This window comes from Peromyscus eremicus, chromosome 4 (assembly GCF_949786415.1).
Source record: "Peromyscus eremicus chromosome 4, PerEre_H2_v1, whole genome shotgun sequence".
Taxonomy (NCBI): Eukaryota; Metazoa; Chordata; class Mammalia; order Rodentia; family Cricetidae; genus Peromyscus; species Peromyscus eremicus.
The window spans coordinates 127,620,857-127,645,195 of record NC_081419.1 but is presented as its reverse complement, the minus strand read 5'-3'; the positions used below and the strand labels follow the sequence as shown (position 1 = coordinate 127,645,195).

At 43.4% G+C, this 24,339-nt stretch overlaps 1 protein-coding gene across 3 annotated transcripts in view; it reads right to left on the bottom strand.

Moving 5' to 3' along the window:
• The window catches only part of Cbfa2t2 (CBFA2/RUNX1 partner transcriptional co-repressor 2), a 99,583-nt gene extending 77,333 nt beyond the window's left edge, over positions 1–22,250 (bottom strand). For 2 of the 3 annotated variants that reach the window (XM_059261683.1, XM_059261685.1), the window contains exon 1: positions 22,097–22,250. In XM_059261683.1, coding sequence (XP_059117666.1) covers positions 22,097–22,130 — 34 coding nt within the window. In that variant the 5' untranslated portion in view covers positions 22,131–22,250. The remainder of the gene's footprint in view (positions 1–22,096) is intronic. The other variant, XM_059261686.1, reaches the window with a different exon arrangement.
• Positions 22,251–24,339: the final 2,089 nt, after the last annotated feature.

Below are 24,339 nucleotides of genomic sequence, written 5' to 3'. Positions count from 1 at the left end.
AAAATTTTTAAAGAAATAAAACTTATTTTTAAAAGCTCCCATTTGTCATTTCATAGAATTTTTGGGGAGCCAGGTACAATTTAAATAGTGCTGACCAGTGAGATGGCTCAGTGGGTAAAGGCCCTTGCAGCCAAGCCTGATATGACATAAATTTGAATCCTGGAACCTATACAACAGAAAAAACAGCAAAAGACAAACATAAAAATATTTTTTAAATAATTGTGCTCTTTCAAAGTAATACAATCAATACTTCGCTTGGGCAAGCTGACTTTTCAAAGCTCTTCTGTTCTGGTACAGTCAAAGGGAACATTACATTTGCATTTTATACTCAGAATGCTTTCCAAACTCTATAGTCATGGAGAGACTTAGCAAAGATGACATACAGCATTACAAATACAAAGGGCCTAAAAGGTGGGTACAGGGTCTAGAAAGATGGCTCAGCAGTTAGGAGTACTGGCTGCTCTTCCAAAGGACCTGGGTTCAATTCCTAGCACCCACATTGCAGCTGACAACCATCTATAACTCCAGTTCTAAGGGATCTTTTCTGGCCTCTGTAGGCATCAGGCAGCCATATGGTATACATACACATGCAGACAAACTATCCATATACATAAAATAAAAATTTAAATGAAAATGAAAATAAAAAGCAAGAAAAATAATACCCTAAACACATGAGTTAAACCAGATACTGTTGTAGCTCAAGGTTGAAGTGAAAAGTGAAGAGGGTTTAGGAACCTACAACAACAGAAAAATACCTTAAAACTTCTGAAACTCGCCGGGCGGTGGTGGCGCACGCCTTTAATCCCAGCACTCGGGAGGCAGAGCCAGGTGGATCTCTGTGAGTTCAAGGCCAGCCTGGGCTACCAAGTGAATCCCAGGAAAGGCGCAAAGCTACACAGAGAAACCCTGTCTCGAAAAACCAGAAAAAAAAAAAAAAAAAAAAAAAAAAAAACTTCTGAAACTCATCAGTGCCTTCTATGTGTTGGAAAGGCTCTGGGCACATTTCCCCAATACTGACACAAATCAGGAGTCAGCTGGCTGTGGTGGCACATGCCTTTAGGGAGACAGAGGAGGGTGGATCTCTGTGAGTTCGAGGCCAGCCTGGTGTACCTAGATACCCAGTAAAATCCAGTGAGAAAGAGAGAAAAGGGGGTTGGGGGCAGGAAAGCAAACAAACCAAATGGGGCCCAGAGCAGCAGATTGCCCAAGGTGAGAGAACTAGGAAATAAAGCCTGTACAGTACATACTAAACACAGGTTCTACCTATAGGGGGATGATTTGGAAGCCTTTCAAAATTAGTAGTAACACTATATAAATAACCAATAAGCATCACAAACTGACAAAGACTCCAGAACACAGTAGGGGTTGAGGTGTTTTGTATGTGGGGGGGGGGGATGTCGAGAGCACACACCCGAGCACTCCAATTCACAATTCAAGTCAGATTTGATGTTATTTCAGTCATAGAAAATAGCATAGGAGCAAAACATAACAAGATCTAAAATGCAGAGATGACACGAGCTTTGCTGCAATCTCTTTTAGTTGTAGTATGTCTGATTACTTTGAAACTGAAATTACCTGACAAGGGGAAAGAGCACTGCAGGAGTCTTCTTCTGAACACTGGTTTCATGCATACTTAAGAAAAACAATTCCCTCAGAATATGCCACAAGTATTCAATATGGAAGAGCTTAAAGAGCTATTTGTGGGACTACTTTTCTAACTATAGAATTTATGAACTACATCTGATTTTAACTAAACTTTCCATTCAAAAATACAAAGGTGGCAATGAAAAATTAAATAGAAACATGAAACCAAATGAAGCACCAAAATGAAACCAAGACTAAACTCACAGAATATCCATAAACACATAATTTGAGATAAGCAAAAAGCTTTGGAAAGGCAGAGAATTGTACACTTTACCACCCAGAACTAAATAAAAATGTACACTTACCCTGAACGTCCAAATTCTAAAATCCAGACTCGTAATATATCCACTCTACTTGAAATAGGTATTAAAAAGCTCTCTTTTCTCCCTCTAATCTTCAAAGCCCAATCGGAGAGCAGCCTTCCTCCGCCTTTCATTAGCTGGACATGTGTCAGCTCTCTCACATCTGCGATTTCTCACTGACTAGAGCTGCCTGTCCCATTCCAGGGAAACACAGATGGATCCCAGATGGGAAGGTCCTGCCAAACAGACCAGCTCTTCACCTTGCCAGAATCCCCAGATCCAGTCAGTCTCCCTTCCTCCCTCCCTCCTGCTTCCTCTCTCTCCACTACCCCTTCCACCCTCCCTGTTACCAGGGCGCTTTGCCAGCTGATGTCACTAAGTACACACCTCCTAGTGGCTCCTGGCCAATCTGACATTAACTTGTTAAATGCATGTAATCTGTTTATGGCTGAGAATAACAGCAAGAATATTGTGCAAAACCTATCTATTCGAGTCACTAGTGGAATAAACGTATAGTCATACATGAGCACACAGACATTTTGGTGGACATTCAAATGTTTAACAATTACCATCGAAAGTCCTACATATTGTGTAGTTTTTGCTATTGTTTAATAACTTCTGCTCTTTGGACCAGTTTTTAAACCCTATGAGACAAAAGCCTTCATAAAATAAATTGTAAACACATTTTCACTGTATAACTAGATCAAAAATAAAAAGCTGCAAATTAGTTTTGGGAATATAAGCAGAAATATATGTAAATGATTCACACAAGCTGCCTCCCTGATCCAGACTTGGTACTCTGCAAGACTGGCACGTGATTAAATTAAGACAATGCAGACAACATGGTTCTGGTGCTGTAAAGACTGTAAATTAAAGATGAGGACACATTGCAAAACTTGCTTTAAAACCAAGCAAACATGAATGAGGTTCCCATGACCAACATTTAGTTTCAACAGTGAAGAATACCATAAAATTGAGATAATCGTTTTGAGAATCTAGACATAAGATAGACTCATATAACTACCAAGTTTAATCCTTGGCACTTCCCAAGAGCTAATACAAGATAATGCTTACTCAATTTCTGCTGCATGAAAACTGGTATCTGAAAGCTGACACTACCAGTTATAAGATTTTACCACTGAGTAAACTGCGTGAAGGGTCTTGAGCTTCTTTGTACACTTTTAAAATTTCCTGTGAATCTTTATTTTAGACTAAAGATTAAAAATGGAGGAGAAGCTTGTCTTCTTCCCAGATATACTACATGAACATATATGCTACATTAACATTTATACATTAAGTGAAGATCTAGGGGTGCTGGAGAGATGGCTCAGTGGTTAAGAACACTGACTGCTCTTCCAGAGGGTCCGAGTTCAATTCCCAGCACCCACATGGCAGCTCACAACTGTCTGTAACTCCAAGATCTGACACCCTCACACAGACATGCATGCAGGCAAAATACCAATGCACATAAAAAAATAAAAAATAAATTAAAAAAAAAAAAGAATGAAGATCCAGGTGGGCAGTGGTGGTGCATACCTTAAATCCCAGCACTCCAGAGGCAGGTGGATCTCTGTGAGTTCGAGGCCAGCCTCCTGGTCTACAGAGCTAGTTCCAGGACAGCCAGGGATACACAAAGAAATCCTGTCTCAAACCCCCACACACCCCCAAGTAAAATAAAATAAGAATGAAGATCCTCATGGGGCTGGAGAAATGGTTCAGGGATTTAGAGCACTAGCTATTCTTCCAGAGGACCAGGGTACGATTCCCAGCACCCACATGGCAGCTCAGAACTGTCTGTGGTTCCATTTCCAAGGGATCTGACACCTTCACACAAACATACGTGGAGGCAAAACACCAATGCACATAAAGTAAAAATAAAAAATAAATCATAGGGGCTAGAGAGATGGCTCAGTGGTTAAAGAGCACTGGCTGCTCTTTCAGAGGATGGGGTTCAATTCCCAGAACCCACATGGCCGCTCAGAGCTGCTCTGTAACTCCAGTTCCAGAGGATCCAATACCTTCACACAGAAATACATACAGGCAAAACACAAATGTACATGAAATAATATAAATAAATAAATAAATAAATACATACATACATACATACATACATACATAAATACATAAATAAATAAATGGGAAAGCCTAGGTTGAAAAACAACAACAACAAATGAATGAAGATCCTCCATATACATAATCAAACAGATAACATTCGCTACCATACCAAGTGAAACCTATAAACATGGCATTTTCTGTCTGGTAATGTTTAACAAAAAAGAAAGACTCACCACCACCCCCAGAGGTGGTTGGGAGAAAGATTAATTGATACAGTAGCAAGAGGTTTTATTGTAAGTAATGAGTACCAAGGACTACCCTTATTTCCTTGACTGTCAATAGGACAAAACCTATTGGTAGACATTATTATCTCAGTGTTACAGCTAAGGAAAGTAAGAAACAAAGATATTAATATCATATGACTAGTGTCAGCAGCATGTCTGGATTCATACCCAGAGTACTATACAATATTATCAAGTAAGAAATTAATCAAGACACTACTTAAGTGGGATGCACGGGCACACAACTGTAATCTCAGCTACTTAGGACTACACTACGTAAACTTAGGAGTTCAAACCCAGCCTGGGCAACAGTCACGCCCACGTTGCTTAGTGCCTATTGATCCTAGCAAAGTAAAGAAAAGCGAGGATGAGGAGGGGGGGGGGGAGGGAGGGAAGAAGGAATCAAGGGGCTATCCCAAATTACTCACTCTGGAGGACTACAAAGTCATGAAATCATTCAAGCACCTCTAATAAGAGGACCACTTGGTAAGGAATTAAGACTTCCTGCCAACAAGCAGTATCAACTTGCTCACTACATAAGTAAGCTTTCTTTTTTTTTTTTTTTTTTTTTTTTTTTTTTTGGTTTTTCGAGACAGGGTTTCTCTGTGTAGCTTTGCGCCTTTCCTGGAACTCACTTGGTAGTCCAGGCTGGCCTCGAACTCACAGAGATCCGCCTGCCTCTGCCTCCCGAGTGCTGGGATTAAAGGCGTGCGCCACCACCGCCCGGCCTGAAAAATTTATTTATTTTATGTTTATGAGTGTCTGGTGCCTGAAGGGGTCAAAAGAGGATATCAGATACTCTGGAACTGTTGTTTACAAATAGTTATAAGCCACGACGTGGAGGCTGGGAATTGAACCTGGCTCCTCTGAAAGAGCAACAAGTAGTCTTAACCACTGAGCAATCTTTCCAGCCCCCAGTAAACAATCTTGATAGCAAGCACCAAGCTGTTACCATCAGCTAAGACAGCTTGGAATTATGACCCATTGGAACTATGACTCATAGAAAGTACATTAATATATGTTTAGGGTTTTTTTGCAAAGGAAAAAGATGGTTCTCTCAACCTGTGCCTGTAATCCCAGCAGCAACAGTCAAGAGGCTGAAACCTCTTTTTTCGTTTTTTCCAAGATAGGGTTTCTCTGTGTAGCCCTGGCTGTCCTGGAACTCACTCTGCAGACCAGGCTGGCCTCCAACTCACAGAGATGTTAGAGTATTTTTTTTTTTTAATTTATTTATTTATTATGTGTACAGTGTTCTGCCTGCACATATCCCTGCAGGCCAGAAGAGGGCACCAGATCTCATTACAGATGGTTGTGAGCCACCATGTGGTTGCTGGGAATTGAACTCAGGACCTTTGGAAGAACAAGCAGTGCTCTTAACCTCTGAGCCATCTCTCCAGCCCCGAGATGTTAGAGTATTAAGAGACACATACTTTAATAGAAACATCTAAAAAATTGACTTATATTTGCAAATTGATCACAATAGAAAAAAATATATAAAACATATTCTAAGGTTGGGGATTTAGCTCAGTGTTAGAGCGCTTGCCTAGCAAGCGCAAGGCCCTGGGTTCGGTCCTCAGCTCCGGTAAAAAAAAAAAAAAAAAAAAAAAAAAAATCTATTTTAAGAAAAACAGCTTGCACTAACTCAGTGAAAAAGAGCTAATAGATGGCTTACAGTGCTTTGAATGGGTGCCCTCTTGATAGAACTACGTTTTTCTGGCCCCAAAACTGTACTTGAATAACTTTTCTCAAACTGTTAAGAGTTTAAGTAACAAAGCCACGTAGTGGTGGCACATGCCTTTAGTCCCAGCACCCTAGAGGCAGAGGCAGGTGGATCTCTGAATTCCAGGCCAGACTGGTCTACAGAGCTCCAGGACAGCCAGGGCTACACAGAGAAACCCTGTCTCAAACTGTGCACCCCTCCCCCTCAAAAAGGAGAGTTTAAGTCACATACTGCTTATCACAAAGCCTAAACGTGGTACTCTACTCTGTTGAGTAAACGCTGAGTAGGAAAGAGGGGTGTCTGAGGGCAAAGGTGACAAGACCTGGGGAAGTATGGAACCACGCCCAATGCTCAGAAGTCTAGTTCTCTTCTTGGAGTGATATCCTGCCACTCACTGTGGCTGGAGGATAAGCTCCTGGGCATTCAGTACATTGTTCTACTTTTTCTGTTCAAACTTTTCCACAGGGAGAAAAAAACAACAAACCAACAACTCTGCCAGCGGTGGTGGCGCATGCCTTTAGTCCCAGAACTTGGGAGGCTGAGGAAGGTGATCTCTGTGAGTTCAAGGCCAGCCTGGGCTACAGAGCAAGATCCAGGAAGGGCGCCAAAGCTACACAGAGAAACCCTGTCTCAAAAATCAAAACAAAACAAAAAAACACAAAAAAACCCACCAAACAAATAAAAACAATTTCCATTGAATACCCATAGGTATGATCCACAGCCCTCCCCACAACCCACCAAAAAAGATTTTAAAACTTTTATTGTTTCTGAGACAGGGTCTCTGTATGTAGCTCTGGCAATTCTGGAACTCTCTATGTAGGTAGATCAAGCCAGCCTCAAACTCAAAGAGATCCACCTGCCTCAGCCTCCCAAGTGCTGGGATTAAAGACATGTATCACCAAGCCCAGTTTTCAGGAACGAAATTTCTGTGCAACAAATTACTAATAGACAAATTTAAAAAGAAAAAAGGCCAGAGTGGTAACCTACACCATTGATCCCAGGGAGTCAGAGGCAGGCTAGACATCTCTTGTATTCCAGGCCAGCCTAGACTATATAGTCAGTCAGTCTCTGGCCAGGCAGGGCTACTTATCGAGATCCTGTCTCCAAGGGGGGGTGGGAGGGTGTAGAGGGAGGTAAAGAGGTAAAGACATGACTAAACCCTTCGTCTTATTTTCCTACCTTTGAACTTTTTTCCCTTTTTAACTTGATCTTTGCCAGTCTCCCCCTCTTGTCAACAGGCCTACTGCCATTTAACAAATGGTGGTTTGGAGGATAAAAGACAGACCCTTAGCGCAGGCAGTGGAATTCCAAATGCTAGACTCTTGGCTCCACAATGTCTGATTCAGAACTGCTGGGAGCTATTAGTGTAGCTCGCCCACCCAGGCATGTGAGGCTGGGAGAGTTCCTCTCACACCGCCCGCACAAGCCTCTCATTTATGCTACAGGCTTCAACGGTCATGTGCTTTTGTTCCGCACAGGCACTCATGAAGTCCAGTGTAACTCCAGGAAGGTCCAGAAGGAAGGAAGAATGATGCAGTTTCGATGTGGACCTGAAACAGATCTCTTTTTATAAGAATGGGGCAACAGTCCAAGAAAATTACCTTTTCAAAATACTCAAATACAAGGTAAAAGGATCTCCTGTAACAGTCCCAGATGCATTCTGGTTTGAATGACAACACTTGCTTTGCCTTTGTTAAAGACACTATACTTGGAACTGTGGCCCCAATCAGCCTGCACACATTTTCCATCATCCCCCATCTTTGACTGTCAAATCACACCCTTCCTTCAAAACAAGTGTTTATAAAACATTACACCGTGACAATCCCTAAAAACCTTTGCTCTCTTTGGTTCTAAGGACTGAACCAAGGGCGTCAGCACCCATGCTAGTTAAGTGTACTACGACTGAGCTATACCCCAATCCTTTAACTCATCCCGATTACTCGTGTTTAAAAAAAATCTTTAAGCCAGGCATGGTGGTGAATGACTTTAGTCCCAGCACTTGGGAGGCAGAGGCAGATGGATCTTTGAGTTTGAGGCCAGCCTAGTCTACAGAGTGAGTTCCAGAATGGCCAGAGCTATAAAGAGGAACCCTGTCTCAAAAAAACAAAAACCAAAACCAAACATCTTTACTTTCCTGGAAAGTCTGTAGAAATTGTTATCATGCTTCCAACAATGGGGTCAAGAATAGGCATGATAAGCACAGTGGTTCTGTTGTCCTTTACCATACTATTATATAAGCAGCCTATTTCCAATAGTGGAGAAACAGGCATGAAGTCGGTCGAGGTGGTACACCTCTGTAATCCTAGTACTTGGAAGACTGAAACAGAAGGACTGCTGTAAATCTGAGGCAAAAAAAGGAAGAGGAAGGAGAGGAAGGAGGAGGAAAATATACAATAAAGAATAATGAAGACAGACATCGTACTGCATGCCTGTAACCCCAGCATTTTGGACAGTCCAGGAGGACAGGGAATGCAATCCTCCCTGAAACAAAAGAGATTATAGAACCTGGAGAGGTAGCTCAGCAGTTAAGAGCACTGGCTGCTCTTCCAGTGGACTAGAGTTCAATCCCCAGCATCCACACCTGTCTGCATTTCCAGTTCCAGGGAATCTAATGCCCTTTTCCTATCCTTATGGGCACTGCACGAATATGGTGCACACACACACACACACACATAGGCAAAACACCCATACATACAATAAATAAATAGTTTAAAAACAAAACCAACAGACATGGTGGCTCAGACCTGTATTCTGAACTCCAGAGCATGAGTCGGAAAAGACTGCTTGAGTCTAGCAGCTCCAGGCCTGCCTGAACAACATAATGAAACACTATCTAAAAAAATTAAAAAAATAAAGGGCTAGAGAGAAGGCTTACTGGGTAAGAACACACGTAAGAAAAAGGAAGGAGGCTGGAGAGATGTCTCAGCAGATAAAAGCATTTGCTGCTCTTGCAGAGAACCCAGGTTCCATTTCTAGCACCCACATTTTGGCTCACAACTACCTGTAACCAAATTTCCAAGGGATCTGACACCCTCTTCTGAACTGAGGGCACCAGGCAGGCAACATAATGGCATGAAAGCAAAACACCCACGTACATAAAATAAATTAATCTTTAAATAATTAAAAAAAAAAAAAAGCCCCAGCACTTGGGAAGCAGAGGCAGGTGGGTCTCTGAGTTTGAGACCAGCCTGGTCCAAGGACAGCTAGGACTACACAAAAGCCCAAGCAACATAGCTAATACAGGCCAGCTAGAGAGCTACATGGTGAGACCCTGTCTCAACAAACCAAGGACTGGACATATAACTTGGTTTTAGATCATCTTTACCATGTACAAAGCCCTAGATTTGATCCCCAGAACTGAAAAAGAAACACTTAACTCAGCTGTCACTTTTCCCCCCTAGTTTTCTGAGACAGGGTTTCTCTGTGTAACATCCCTGGCAGTCCTGGAACTCGCTCTGTAGACCAAGGTGGCCGTGAACTCACAGAAATCCACTGCCTCTGCCTCCTGAGTGCTGGGATTAAACGGTGTGCAGCACCACTGCCTGGCATAGCTGTCACTTTATATCTACGACACTGACACCAAGTAAGTGACATGACCATGACTATTTATTTTAAGCACCTATGAGACACTGGCTAGGAATTTTTTGTTTGTTTGTTTGTTTTGGGTTTTTTTGTTTGTTTGTTTTTCCAAACAGGGTTTCTCTGTGCAGTTGTAGTACCTGTCCAGGTGCCTGCCTGGATCTCACTCTGTAGACCAGGCTGGCCTCTAACTCACAGAGCTCCACCAGGCTCTGCCTCCCAAGTGCTGGGATTAAAGGCGTTCATCACCGCCGCCTGGCTGCTAGATTATTTTTAAGAATACAAAGAGGGCTGGAGAGATGGCTCAGAGGTTAAGAGCACTGACTGCTCTTCCAGAGGTCTTGAGTACAATTCCCAGCAACCACATAGTAGCTCACAACCATCTATGATGAGATCTGGTGCCCTCTTCTGGCCTGCAGTCATACATGCTGTATACATAAATAAAAAAATCTTAAAAAAAAAAAAAAAAGAATTAAAAGATGTGGTCCCCCAATGGGCTTGGTGGTGCACACCAAATCCCAGCACTTGGGAGGCAGAGGCAGATGGACATAGAGATGAGTTCAAGGCCAGCCTGATCTATAAAGTGAGTTCCAGGACTGTCAAGACTACACAGAGAAACTCTGTCTCAAAAACCAAAACAAAGAAAAAAGAAAAAAAAAAAAAAAGCATTAAGACTCAGAGGGCATGAAAATGAGAAAAAGAAAACAGGGCATGATGGTACATGCCTTTAATCCTAGCTCTTAGGAGGCAGAAGCAGGTGGATCTCTGGGAGTTGGAAGCCAGCCTGGTCTACGTATCATGCTCTAGGACTGTCAGGGCTACATACATATGCAAAACAGACAAACAAACAAACAAAAAGACAGGATGTAGCTGTGCTGTTGGGAACAAAGATAGGAAGATCACTGGGGCCTGTCAGTCACCAGCCTAGCTCTGGGTTCAGTGAGAAACCATGTCTCAAGGGACTAAGACAAAGTGTGGTAAAAGCAGGATACCTGATTCTCTCTTCCAACCTCTGAACTCTCATACACACAGGTGCACCCACTCACCACCACCACCCACACAACTCTTTTAAAAAGATAAATAAGGTTCTGGAGAAATGGCTCAGTTGGTAAAGCATTTGCCACACATGAGTATCAAGGACAAGTGTGATCTTTAACACCAACATAAATGGCTGGTGTGGTGGTATGAGCTGAGAAGGTGGGGACAGGCAGACAGACCCCTAGGATCTGATGACCGACCACTCTAGCCTATCAGTGAGGTTAGGGAGACACTCAAAAATCAAAGTGAATGGCTCCTGAGAAAGGACATCTACTGGTCTCCAAAGGCATAAGCATACACATGAATGTAAACACACAAAGTTATATACAAATAAATAAATAAACTCTTAAATTATCTCAGTATCAATCCAAAAACACAGAGCAGGGTGTGGTAACACACCCCTGCAATCCAAGAGTTTGGGAGAATGAGAAGGACAACACTAGTTCCAAGCCAACAGACAATGTGTCAATACATACATACTCACACCTTTTTACTTTTTTGTTCATTTTTGCTGTTAAATGTCCTAACCAAAATCAACACATTTGCTGAGGTAAACTGCATTCAGGTATATGTGACTAGAAAGAGCTGGGAAAGCAACCAATTAGCTCTTCTAAGTCTCACCAGCTGTGCTTTCCTGACGACAGCGGCTCTGTCCACCTGCTCCCACAGATGGTACAGCTCAAGTAAAACACCTGGTTCAGTAGTACATCCACTCCATGCAGTCAGAACAATGCTAGCTGTGAAGACACCAAGCCCAAATCAGTATTTTCATTTTATTATCTACACAAAGATCAAAATCATAACTAAAATAGCTTTCTACCTCCCAAACACAAATACTATAATCTCAAAGTAAAACAATAATATCTAAATTGATAACTGCTGGAGTCACAGATCACCTAGAGCTTTATTTACCTATCCTAACTTTTGGTGGCCAGCCTGGTCTACATAGCAAGCATCTGAGCCAGTTAGGCAATATAGCCTGACCTTTTTTAAAAAATAAAAATAAATATAGAAATAAAAATAAAAGACAAAATCATTTTTAAAAGCCAGACATAGAGAGGGTGGCACTGTAGTGGTATTTGCTCTGCCCATGAGGCGAGGCGGTGCTTCTTGCTGTTGTACGTGACCTCTCATAAGGAAAGGGGGAAGAGTCACATGCCCCTTCTCCCTGCTTCTGCCTGTGAGGCGGATTCACTTGCACTCAGATCAGAGAATGATTTCGCTGTCTCCTCTGTTCTCTACTTGTGAGTATATTTTCTAAATTTCTATCTTAATAAATCCCTATTACCCATTAAAGAGACTCACGTGGATTGATCATAAAAAGTGGCACCCAACGTGGGACACGAACCCAGGACTCTGAGATTAAGAGTCTCATGCTCTACGACTGTGATCATAATATAGCACATCTTTAAACCCAGCTCTCCGCAGGCAGAGTCAGGCCAACCTCTGTGAATTTGAGGACAGCCTGGTCTGTAGAATGAGTTCCAAGAGAGCCATGCTACACAGAGAAACCCTGTCTCAAAAAACAAAACAAAATGACAGGCATTGTGCCAGAAAGATGACTCAGCAAGTACAGGTGCTTGTCATCAAGTCTGATCTGATGACTTGAATTCAATCCCTGGAACCACAGGAGGGAACTGACTCACAGGAGCTGTTCTTTGACCTCCACATGTGGCACACACACCCATAAGTAAGTGTAAACAAGGTTTTAAAAGACTTATCAATATTGGCAAATTTATAGGCTGGAAAGATGATTCAGCAGTTAATACCAATTACTGTTCTTCCAGAGTACCTGAGTTCAGTTCCCAGCACCCATGTGGGGTGGCTCACACACCTGCACTCACAAGCACATACCAACAGACATACACTTAAAAATAAAACAAATCTTTTTTTTTTTTTAAGGACATTATCAAAGTTTAAATCAGTGGGGTTTTTTTTGTTTTTTTGTTTTGTTTTGTTTGGTTTGGTTTGGTTTTTCGAGACAGGGTTTCTCTGTGTAGCTTTGTGCCTTTTCTGGAACTCACTTGGTAGTCCAGGCTGGCCTCGAACTCACAGAGATCCGCCTGGCTCTGCCTCCCAAGTGCTGGGATTAAAGGCGTACACCACCACTGCCCGGCAAATCAGTGGTTTTTATTTATTTATTTTTGAGACAGAGTCTCACTATGTAGTCTCGGCTTTCTGGAATTCATTACATAGATCAGGCTGCCCTTGAATTCACCAAAACCCACCTTCCTCTGCCTCCCAAGTGCTGCAGTTATGGGATTAGAGTGATAGAGATTGAACCTGTACACCACCATACTCAGCCAATGATTTATTTCTTGTGCAAATTAAAAACTCATCAGATGACAGGTGATTTCATGCCTTAGTCACCTGCACATTAAACCATCACAAATCCCTTATGAAGTCACAAAACTGAATATGAGGTGGCAATATAGACTTCTGAATGTGCCACACCCAAAAATTCAAAATCCAATAGGGAAAACAGATCCTAGAAAGAAAGCTCAGCAGTTAAGAGCACTTACTGTGGGGTACTGCTGTGTATCGGTAAAGCAGGGAGCCATGGGGAGCTTCCGATGTTTTAGGTTATATGAAAGAAATGTTTACCAGAAACACTGACTTAAAGAGGATCAATGAATTTTGCACCAAGCCACAGTAAAGTCCCAAAACTCCATTACACACTCATAGCACAGAATGTTGTTAGAAAAACTCACAGACTTAGAGAAGACATTGGTGTTGTCAAAGCACTTCAAAAAGGAGGAAGAAATCCTAGAGCCATCTCGATTGATGTGGTTGATGCAGGTGAAGATCAGTTATTTAATGACTGTCCTGACAGTGGCAAGATGCATCTACATGGTTATTGAGGAAATCTGTGAAGACTGTCTTTAACAAGCCTGAACCCAGAAAGGAAAGCCCATCTGAGCTATGAAGGCCAAAACAGAGCAGAAGTGGTTGTACCGGCTAGATTTTGAAAACTCCAGAGTAATATTCCAACAACAAGCCTGCATTAAAAACAATGCTCGATTTGGTAGCACATATACTAAAATTGCGATGATACAGAGATTAGCACAGCCTCTGCGCAAAGACACAGAAACAGTGAAGCGTTCCACTTCACAGACATACACTTTGCAGAGACTCAACCCCCAGGCTAAACCCCCATCACACACAGGGTGGTTCACAACCATCTATCTGTAACTTCAGTTCCAGAGGAACTGGTGCCTTCTTCTGACCTCCATGGACAACAAGCATGCACATGTGCACATACATACATAGAGGCAAAATATATAACAAAAATCGAATAAATCTAATTTTTAAAATTAAGAAAAACAAGCTTTCAACAGATGACACCTCCATTATTTAAAATAAAAAGAGCAGAAGAGTAGTCCAGTAAGATGGTTCAGCTTGTCGAGGCATTTACTGCCAAGCCTGAGGGTCCTGAGTGGATCCCCTGCTCTCACATGGTAAGACAGCGCTGGCACCTCCAAGCTGTTCTCTGACCTCCACCAGCACACCATGGTACAGGAGCCTATGCAAATACATCACACACACAATGGGGGAGGGGGGACATGATGACTACGGATGGACACCTACCAACTCTTATCTTCAAAATACTCTGAATCTCAGCTTGGTGCACGCCTTTAAGGCAGGCAGATCTCTGAGTTCAAGGCCATCCTGACTACAAAGCTAGTTCCAGGATAATCATGGCAGTTACATAGAGAAATCCTGTCTCCAAAAAAACAATAAATAGATAGATAGATAGATAGATAGATAGATAGATAGATAGATAGAGATAGATAATAAATAGAATCAAAAATCTGAATCTTAAAAAAAAGAAAGGTAGATAGATGTGAATGCAACTATTTCTATATCCACTGTTATTATTCTGGTGCCAATTGGTCACCTCCCTGTCTTAGGCTCAATCAGTAATGTCTTATTACTTCATACCCCAGGTTCCACTCTTGACTCACAAAATGTTTTCTCCAAAAGCAAAGTGATCTCTTCAAGTATAAAACCATATCAAAACATGTTACCTAATTAGTATGTACAATTCTTGTATTTTTTTTTCCTATTCAGTTACAAAATAAACCTGAGTATGCTGGAGAGATAGTCTAGCAGTTATGAGTATTTGGAGCTCTTCTCTAGGACCCCAGTTCAGTTCCCAGCACTTAGGCACCTCCCAACTGTCTCTAATTCTCAGCACCAGGGAATCCAATGCATCTGGCTCTTTTGGGCATCTGCACACACACAGACAATTTCAAAACAAATAATTTCAAATCAAAAATAGCTGGGCATGGGGGCACATGCCTTTAATCCCAGCACTCTGGAAGCAGAGGCAGGCAGACTTCTGTAACCTGGAGGACAGCCTGGTCTACAGAGTGAGTTCCAGGACAGCAAAGGCTACACAGAGAGATCCCAACTCAAAAAGACTGAAAACAAAAACAAAAACTATGTTTATAAAACTAAACTTGGGCTGTGCGGTGGTGGTGGCAGTGGTGCACGCCTTTAATCCCAGCACTCGGGAGGCAGAGGCAGGTAGATCTCTCTGAGTTCGAGGCCAGCCTGGTCTACAGAGCGAGCTTCAGGACAGATAGGACTACACAGAGAAACACTGTGACTGGGGGGTGGGAGGTGGGGTGGCAAGGACTGAGATCCCTGCCCAAAATGGTTTCCCATCTCATTCTGAAGAGCTAACCTTCTTGCTAACATCCTTTGTTATCAGGAGCATATCCAATGCCCAACTTCTACAACTAACCTGTACTCTAGCCAAACTAACCCCACTGCTGCTCTGTGAATCTACCTAGCATGTTCCCACCTTATGACCATGATATCTGATCTCTTCTTTTATACTTTTTTTTTAAAGATTTATTTATTTATTATGTATACAGAAGAGGGCACCAGATCTCACTACAGATGGTTGTGAGCCACCATGTGGGTGCTGGGAATTGAACTTAGGACCTCTGGAAGAGCAGTCAGTGCTCTTAACCTCTGAGCCATCTCTCCAGCCCCTCTTTTATACTTCTGATCTCCCAAAAGTGTACATAGTTACCTTAACTCCTTCAGATCTTTACTCAGATGTCACTTGATAAAAGAATCTTTAGGGTATTCTATCTTTTTTTTTTCAGAGCTGAGGACCGAACCCAGGGCCTTACGTTTACTAGGCAAGCGCTCTACCACTGAGCTAAATCCCCAACTCCTGGGTATTCTATCAAGTAACATCCCTATTTCCATCTTTTCTATATCCAACATACCTTTGTGTGTGTGCGAATGGTGTATATGTGCTTACCTACCTCTACATGCACATAGGAAACCAGAGGTCAATGACTGGTTTCTTCTACCAATCACCTTATTTTCTGAGATCTCTGGACTTAGAGCTTAAATTTTGGCCAGACTGATCAGCAATCCCCCAAAAGCTGCCTGTCTTTGCCCCCTAGTGCTGGTGTTACAGGTGTTTGCCACCATGCCTGGCCTTTTACGTGAGAGCTGGGTTGATCTAAACTCAAGGACCTCAAGCTTGAGCACAAGTACTCTACCGAGTCATCACCCTAGCCCCCATATTAATTTTATGTGTATGGGTGTTTTACCAGCCATGTCTGTTTGGGCATCACATGTGCATTGTCTGCTAAAGCCATGAAAGGACACATCAGACCCCTGGAACTGGAGTTAAGGACAGTTGTTAACTGCAAAGTGCATTGATGCGCACCAAACCTGGGTCCTCTGCAAGAGCAACAAATGTTCTTTTTTTTTCCCCCCAAGACAGGGCTTCTCTGTGTAGCTTTGGAGCCTGTCCTGGAACTCACTTTGTAGACCAGGCTGGCCTCAAACTCACAGAGATCCTCCTGGCTCTGCCTCCCGAGTGCTGGGATTAAAGGCATGTGCCACCACTACCCGGTCTGCAACAAATGTTCTTAACTGCTGAGCCATCTCTCGAGCCCCACAACAAACCTTTTTAAAATAAAAATAATAATAATAATAATAATAATAAAATAAATAAATAAAAAGTAAAAAAGGGACACAAGACTCAACTCAGTGATAAAGTGCTTGTCCAGCACACACAAGGTCCTAGGTTTAATCCCCAATATGTTACCAAAAAATAAACTAAAAGCCAGCCAGTAGAGGCCCACATTGTTAATTCCAGCACTTGGGAGGCAGAGGCAGATGGATGTCTGGGGTCGAGTACAGTCTGGTCTACAGAGTGAGTTCTAAGACAGCCAGGACTACACATAGAATCCCTGCCTCGAAAAACAAAGACAGATGGATGGATGGAAGGAAGGTAGGTAGGTAGGTAAGTAGACAGACAGACAGATAAACTGAATGTGGTAATTCACACCTGCAACTCCTGAGGCTTAGGCAGGAAAATTTCTGAGTTCCAGGCCAACCTGGATTAGAGTAAAACTAAAAGAAATGGGGGAGGAGGGGATTTGTTTCTGCCTGTCACCTCTCCTCAAGGCTGACACTACTTTTCTAGAAAGAAACAAAAAGTACTGAAGACAAGAAAAGCTTGTCACATTTTTATAGTGCAGAAAAATATCACTGGCATATTAGCTTTTATGGGATAGGGGTGGTAGTGATCAGGAGTGTTGTGAATTCCAGGAAAATGTGGGTGTGTTTAGTGTTGCTCTAGGGATAAGAGACCTAAATGAATAAATCTGTGCTATGTGAATGTTTGTTCTCATGTGGTTTTGAAAAATTAGAAGCAGGCAAAACCTCTACATGATGATCAAAATTAACAAAGGAATGAGAAAACATTTCTAAAAGAGAAAAGGTCAAAGTTGTGTGTGTTGGTCAAGGCGCGTGTGCATGCCTGATAGTAACATTTCACTTGAGCTGCTGTAGAGGTTAGATTACATATTTGTTGCCATCAGCTAATTTAATTTAAAAGTCTGCCAACTCCAGAGCTATAAATTCAGAATTTGACATTGGTCACTCTGAATTTTCCTTTGATTTCTGCATTTAATTATAGCAATACAAAACAGAAGGGAGAATCAAATCCTTTTAGTTTTTTATTTGGCTTCCCCCATCTTAAGACTGAGTTTGACTATACAGCACAAAGAGGCCTCAAAATCTCCATCATCCTACCTCAGCCTCCCAAAAAGTAGGATTACAGGCACGTACCACCATGCCTAGCAGGAGTCAGATCTTTTTTTTGTTTTGTTTTTGTTTTTATTGATCCAGGGTTTCTCTGTGTAGCCCTGGCTGTCCTGGCACTCACTCTGTAGACCAGGCTGGCCTCAAACTCAAGAGATCAGGCCCGGCTAAGAGTTATTGTTTAATATCGAGGGGGCGTGGCGGGGGGGGGGGGGGGGCCGTGTTTGCTGTTTTTTGAGACAGAGCCCAGGCTGGCCAGGCATTTGTAATAATCCTCCTGCCTCAACCTCCCAAATGCTGGGATTATAGGTGTGTGCTATTAAACCATTATTGCCTTTTCTTTCCCACTTCATCTGTAGAGTAATTAAATTTATGGCAATAAATTTAAGGCATAGTGGCTCATGCTTTTAATATGGCACTTGAAAGGTGATCTTGAGACAGGAGGATCAGGAGTTTGAAATCAGCATGGGCTATGCTGAAAGGAGGATCTTAGGATGATCCAGTCAGCTAAGAGGAATACCAATAAAAAGAAGTAGGAAAATAATCTGATCATCTCAGAGGAAAAGGAAGCCCATGGATACAGTACAAGTAACTAAACCAACCCGAGAACAGGGTGAAAAGCAATAGTGGACCTAGAGGGGAGAACGGAAGGTACTTAGGTCTTCATCCTCAGTAAAATCTCTGAGGTGCATTTCCATTTCTCTTTTATCACGCTAACAGCTATGTGCCACATAAGGAAAAGGTTTTCTCAAGAGGACAGTTCTTACATCTTTTTATAATAATGAATGCACAGGACCTCTCGACTGTAAAAATATCTGTAACTATCAAACATACTTATATACCATTCCATTTGTGTTTAGGCTTCTTTCAAGGGTCACAAATTATATATACCTTTCGCAACATTATGAATGTCACACTTACCTTGCTAGGCAAAATAAAATTACAAAATGAAGATATTCTCATAACCCTCAAGTAGCTCAGTCTGCAAGTTTGTATTCTCAAGTAAGTGGGCAGAATGAAGGGCCATCTGAGAAGAAAGACAGGCTTTCTTGCCACTTGGCACTTCCTAGGCACAACCCCAGCTGAAACTCACTGCCATTCTATTAACATTGTATGTTCCACTTCTCACATAAAATAAATCTGAAAAAAAAATTTAAGCACTTTATCTACCAATACCCATTTATCTACTATGCAGGACCCCATGAAGTGTAAGATTCCGAGTCAACTTTGAATCTTCAGTCATTAACAGCATGGCAAGCACTGTTAAAGCTTTTTACACGTCATACTCTCACATACTTTTTTTTTGGGGGGGGGGGTTTGAGACAGGATTTTTCTGTGTAGCTTTGGAGCCTGTCCTGGAACTCACTTTGTAGACCAGGCTGGCCTTGAACTCACAGAGATCTGCCTGGCTGTGCCTCCTGAGTGCTGGGATTAAAGGTTAAAGGCGTGCACCACCACTGTCGGCCAGCCTGCTCTTCTTATAGAGCAAGTTCAAGGACAGTGAGGGCTATAAAGAATGCAAACGAAGTAGGAACTATCTTCAATTTTACAGAAGAGAGTGGGCTTAGTAATGTATGCCTATAGTGCTAGGATGGGGCGGGGGGCAGAAGACAGGAGGACTGCTGCAAGTTCCAGATACTGACTCAAAAGGGGAGGGGCACAGACAGACAGACAAAGCATAAGCTTTAGAAGTTCATCCTTTCTAGCCTGGAGTGGTGGTGCACACCTTTACTGGGGGGGGGGGGGGGGGGTAAATGAATTGTCTGTGAGTATGAGGCCAGCCTGGTCTACAAAGTTCCAGGACAGCCAAGACTATTACATAGAGAAACTGTTTCAGAAAAAAGGTCTGGTCTGGAGAGATGGCTCAGTGGTTAAGAGCACTGGCTGCTCTTCCAGAGGACCTAGGTTCAATTCCCAGCAACCACATGGCAGCTCACAGCTGTCTTTAACTCCAGTTCCAGGGGATCCGGTACCCTCACACAGGCATACATGCAGACAAAATACCAATGCACATAAAAATAAATAAATCCAAAAAAAAAAAAAAAAAAAAGTTCATCCTAAACCACTGCATTCTACTTCTGCTGAACGAGGTATCCTTTTTTTCACGAGTAGCATACCTAATGAGTCAAAGGGTAAGACCCACTATAAGATGATGATCTCCATCCCAAGAGTAGTTAGTGACTATCACATCAGGGTTTAGAGAGACAATACTGTGACTTCCACTTATATTTTAGCTTATCATTCCTTAAAATGGCAATTTTTACACATTAGAAAATGTTCTACCAATTATAATACGACTATACTTGTTACTTATTTATGAAAAGGGAACAAATCCAGGGCCTTGCCCATGGTGGGTGAGTATTACAACTGAATTACATCCCTAGCCTAAAACAGTAATTTAAAACAAATATTCAGCCAGGCTCACATCTATAATCCCTTCATTTAAAAGGCTGAGACAGAAAGCGTGCCATAAATTTGAGGGCAACCTGATCTACATAGTGAATTGAGGCAAGCCTTCCCCCTTTCCAAACAGCCTCACTACACAGCTTGAGCTGACCTCAAACTCACACCTTCCTGCCTCAGCCTCCTCAGTGCTGGGATTACATAGGCTTTCATCGTACTCAACCTTTTGGGAATATCTTTAACTGGAAACATAAAAGATACGGAAATTTCTTAGGTCAGCTGGACCTAGTGACACTGGCCTGTATTCTTAGCTACTGGGAAGCTGAGACAGAATTACAAGTTGCCTGGGCAACTTAGTAAGACCCAATCTGAAAACAAAGGCAGCTGGGGATACAGTTCAGTCTACAGCATAAAGTATAAGTCCCTAAATCCAATCTCTAATACTGCCATAAGCATATAAATTTAAATTCAGATAAAAGGTTTTTCCACTTTCCTAATACGAAATTTTTGCCAGACCTAACGGTTACCTGGTCTGCCTCCACAAGAGCATCAACAGCACAGGACCACAAAAGGAATTAACGGGTAAACCTTTCTTGTATTTCTTCAATCCAAAGTGGAATGGGTGCCCAAGGAAGAGGCTGTATGAATCCTCCCTTTTTAAAGGCTGAAGAACAACCCTCTTGGGGTAGAGCACAGAGTTCTCAATACCTCTCATTTTATTCTCTGCACAATGGACATACTCAAATACCTGGTTTTAGTTTTTATTTATTTTTTGTTTTGTTTTTGTTTTTTTTTTTTTGAGACAGGGTCTCACTATATAGCCCTGGCTGTCCTGGAACTGGCTGTGTAGATCAGGCTGGCCTCAAACTCAGAGATCCAACTGCCTCGAAAGTGCCTCAAATACCTGTTTTTAGACTGTCACTCTGCATAAACAAAGGAAAATCCACAGAACAGTTCACATGAGTCCCCTCTCTAACTCAAATCCAGAGTCTACTTTGTTGCCATATCCTCTGGGCCTGGAGTGATACTTTGTACTTAAGAGATGATTTAATAAATATTAAATGAATCGAATGCAAAATGCCTGGTGCTCAAGTAATGTTGGCTATTACTGATATTTTAATGACAATTAAGTTTTTATTGTTTTTATTAAATGATGCCATCCCTCCTGCAAGGATCTTAAAATTCTAGGAAGAACATCGGATAAATGAAATCGCAAAACGGGGTAAGAATAAAAACACAACTGGGACACCCAATAATAGGCAAAGATATCTTTTTAAAAAAAAATGCACAACCAGATCCCAATTTCGGACTTTTCCGAGGCACGCACATAATGATTAATAAACTGCGATTACGATAATGAGTTTTCACACATGTGTGATGTGCAACTGTGTGTGCAGGGCGTTCTACTGCATTCACTAAACCCAACTACAGGGCAATTTAGAGAGCGTTCCTCACAACCCATTTTTCAGACAGAGCAACTGATACTCTGGAAGCACCAAGGTCACACAACAGCCTGTACGCGGGGGAGCCGGGACATGAACCCAAGCAGTCTGACCCCAGAGCCTGCACTCAACAGGCCCCTCGAGAACACCAGCCGCGCGTCTTCCAGTCTTTGGACCACACGTCGCTCCAAATCCAGCGTGCCTACGTTTTCCCAGGACCGGACTTTCAGCCCCGATGCCGCGAAAACAAAACAATACTTCTCTCGCGGTCCATAGGGCGCCCGCCAGGCCTGAGATCCAAGGCCGCTCAGCACAGTCCCGCTAGCACCCAGAGCCCCGGGTCCCGCTGCGCCGCAGGAAGCGCCGGGGTGGCCCCGAGAGCCCGCGAAGGCCCGGGGAGTCGCGTGACCTTGGATACAGCGCCCCTCTCCCGGCCTCAGTTTCCCTGCCGGGGCCTCCCGCCGGGGGCCTCTGCGGAGCCTCGCGCCTATGGAGCAGCAGGCCCCTCAACACACACCCCTCAGCCGCCTGCCTTCCCGCCCCACTTACGCTGGAAGGCGGCTGCTCCAGGGACGCCCACCATCGCGGAGCGCAGCCTGCCGCGAGCGCCACCCGCTTCGACCCACCGCCCGAGTCCTCCGCAGGCGCAGGCCGGGACCTGCACCCGCCGAACTCGCTCGCACCAGCGCCGCCGCCGCCGCCGCCGCCGTTAGGCCGCGCGCCGCCCCGCCCCCGGACGGCCCCGGCACGCCCCCGCCGCGCGCTCCCGCTCCCCGACCAACGCACGCGGAAGCCCGGCCCGAGCGCGCTCACGCGAAGCACCGCCTCCCGGCCTGGCCCGCCCCTTCCGCGCCAGGCTGCGTCCTATCCTGGAGCAGTCTGGACCTCAGACCCGCCTCCCGCGCGCTACGCGCCGCCGTCACGTAATCGCCTGTCTCCGAGCTCTAGACTTCCGGATGTAGCCTGGGCGGTGACTTAGGAGCGAAGGCGGAGTCCTGGGGCGGGGCTTCGGGGGAGGGCTGCTTCAGGTACAGGCCTCAATGCCTTTATGGTTGTATTGGGTGGCAAATTGTTCTTACCCTTTTTATTTACTTGTTTGTTTTTACATTGATTTATTGCATATGTGTGCGTGTATGTGTTTGGTCGCGTGCCTTCCAAGGCGTGCGTGTGAATGTCAGAGGATAATTTGAGGGCATACCCTCCTTCCTCCTTGTAGGTCCAGCGGATCAAACTTCATGTATCAAGCTTGATGGCAAGCATCTTTGCCAGCTGAGCTATCACACAGATTCCTTCCCCTTTTTAGGCTATAGGAATCTAAATGTTTAAAGTAACTAGTAGCTGTCATTATTGATTTCCGTGTTAGACCAAGGGCTTTGGGGTTTTTTTTGGGGGGGGGGGCTGGACGGGCACGTGTATATGCAGGTTCTGTTTTGATTTTTTTTGTTTTTGTTTTTCAAGATGGTTTCTCTTGTAGCCCTAGCTGTCCTGGAACTTGCTCTGTAGACCAGGCTGGCCTGAAATTCAAGAGATCCGCTGCCTCTGCCTCCTGAGTGCTGGGATTAAAGACCAAAGCAAGCTCCCTCGCCTGGCTTGTTTTGGTTTGTTGAAATAAAACCTTAAACTGGGTGGTGGTGGCGCACGCCTGTAATCCCAGCATTCGGGAGGCAGAGGCAGGTGGATCTCTGTGAGGTAGTGCAGGACAGGCTCCAAAGCTACAGAGAAACCCTGTCTCGAAAAAACAAAACAAAAAAAAAAGAAAAGAAAAAGAAAAAAGAAAGAAAGAAAATAAGACCTTAATATACATTTGGCTGGCTTGAAATCACTCACCTACACCAGGCTATCTTTAAACCTTAAGCTATATTCCTTCCTCTGCCTCCCAAATGCTGTGTTTACAACACCAACGGGCCTCACAAATTGTTTTGTTTCCAGAAAAGGGTCTGTTTTGTATTTCTAGCTGGCCTGGAACACAGTGTAGTCCATGATGATCTGGAACACTCACCAATCCTCCTTCCTCATCCTCCCCAGTAGTTGAATTATAAACATGAGCCACTAGCCTATCTTCAATGACATCTCCAAAATAAAAATTAAAAAAAAAAAACCTCATAGCAACCAAAACAAGTACTCGGACTGTAGGATGAGTACTTTGAGCTACTCCGCCTTTCTGTCTCACGAAGACTAAAAATTATATTTCAGGAATTATTCAATTTTTCAAAAATTATAATTTAGAAGTTATAACTGAAATGAACAGGCTGGAGCTTTGGCTCAGTGGTTAAGTGCACTGGCTGCTCTTCCAGAGGACCAGGGTTCAATTCCCAGCACCAGACAGCTCACAACTGTCTATAACTCCAGTTCCATGGGTCCCACACCCTCACACAGACATACATGCAGGCAAAACACCAGTGCACATAAAAGAAAAATTCAAAGAAAAAGATAACTAAAATGAAGCCAGCCTGGCATGGTGGCACACACCTGTAATCCCAACCCTTGGGAAACTGAAGCAAAAAAATTGCCAATTCAAAACCCGCCTGGGCCATATAGTGAGACCCTGTCTCAGTATAACAAGGTCAGACATGGTGGGTGACCCACACCTGTATGCCCAGCACTTGAGCAGGACGATCAGTTCTTAGAGGCCAACTGGGTTAGCTGCAGTGCATTTGCGACATGAAATGGTACAAACATACACACACATACACACACACACACACACAATCCCTGCACATAGGAGTCAGAGGCAGGCGGATCTCAGTAAGTTCCAGGCCAGCCTGGTTTGCAAATCGAGTTCCAAGACAGCA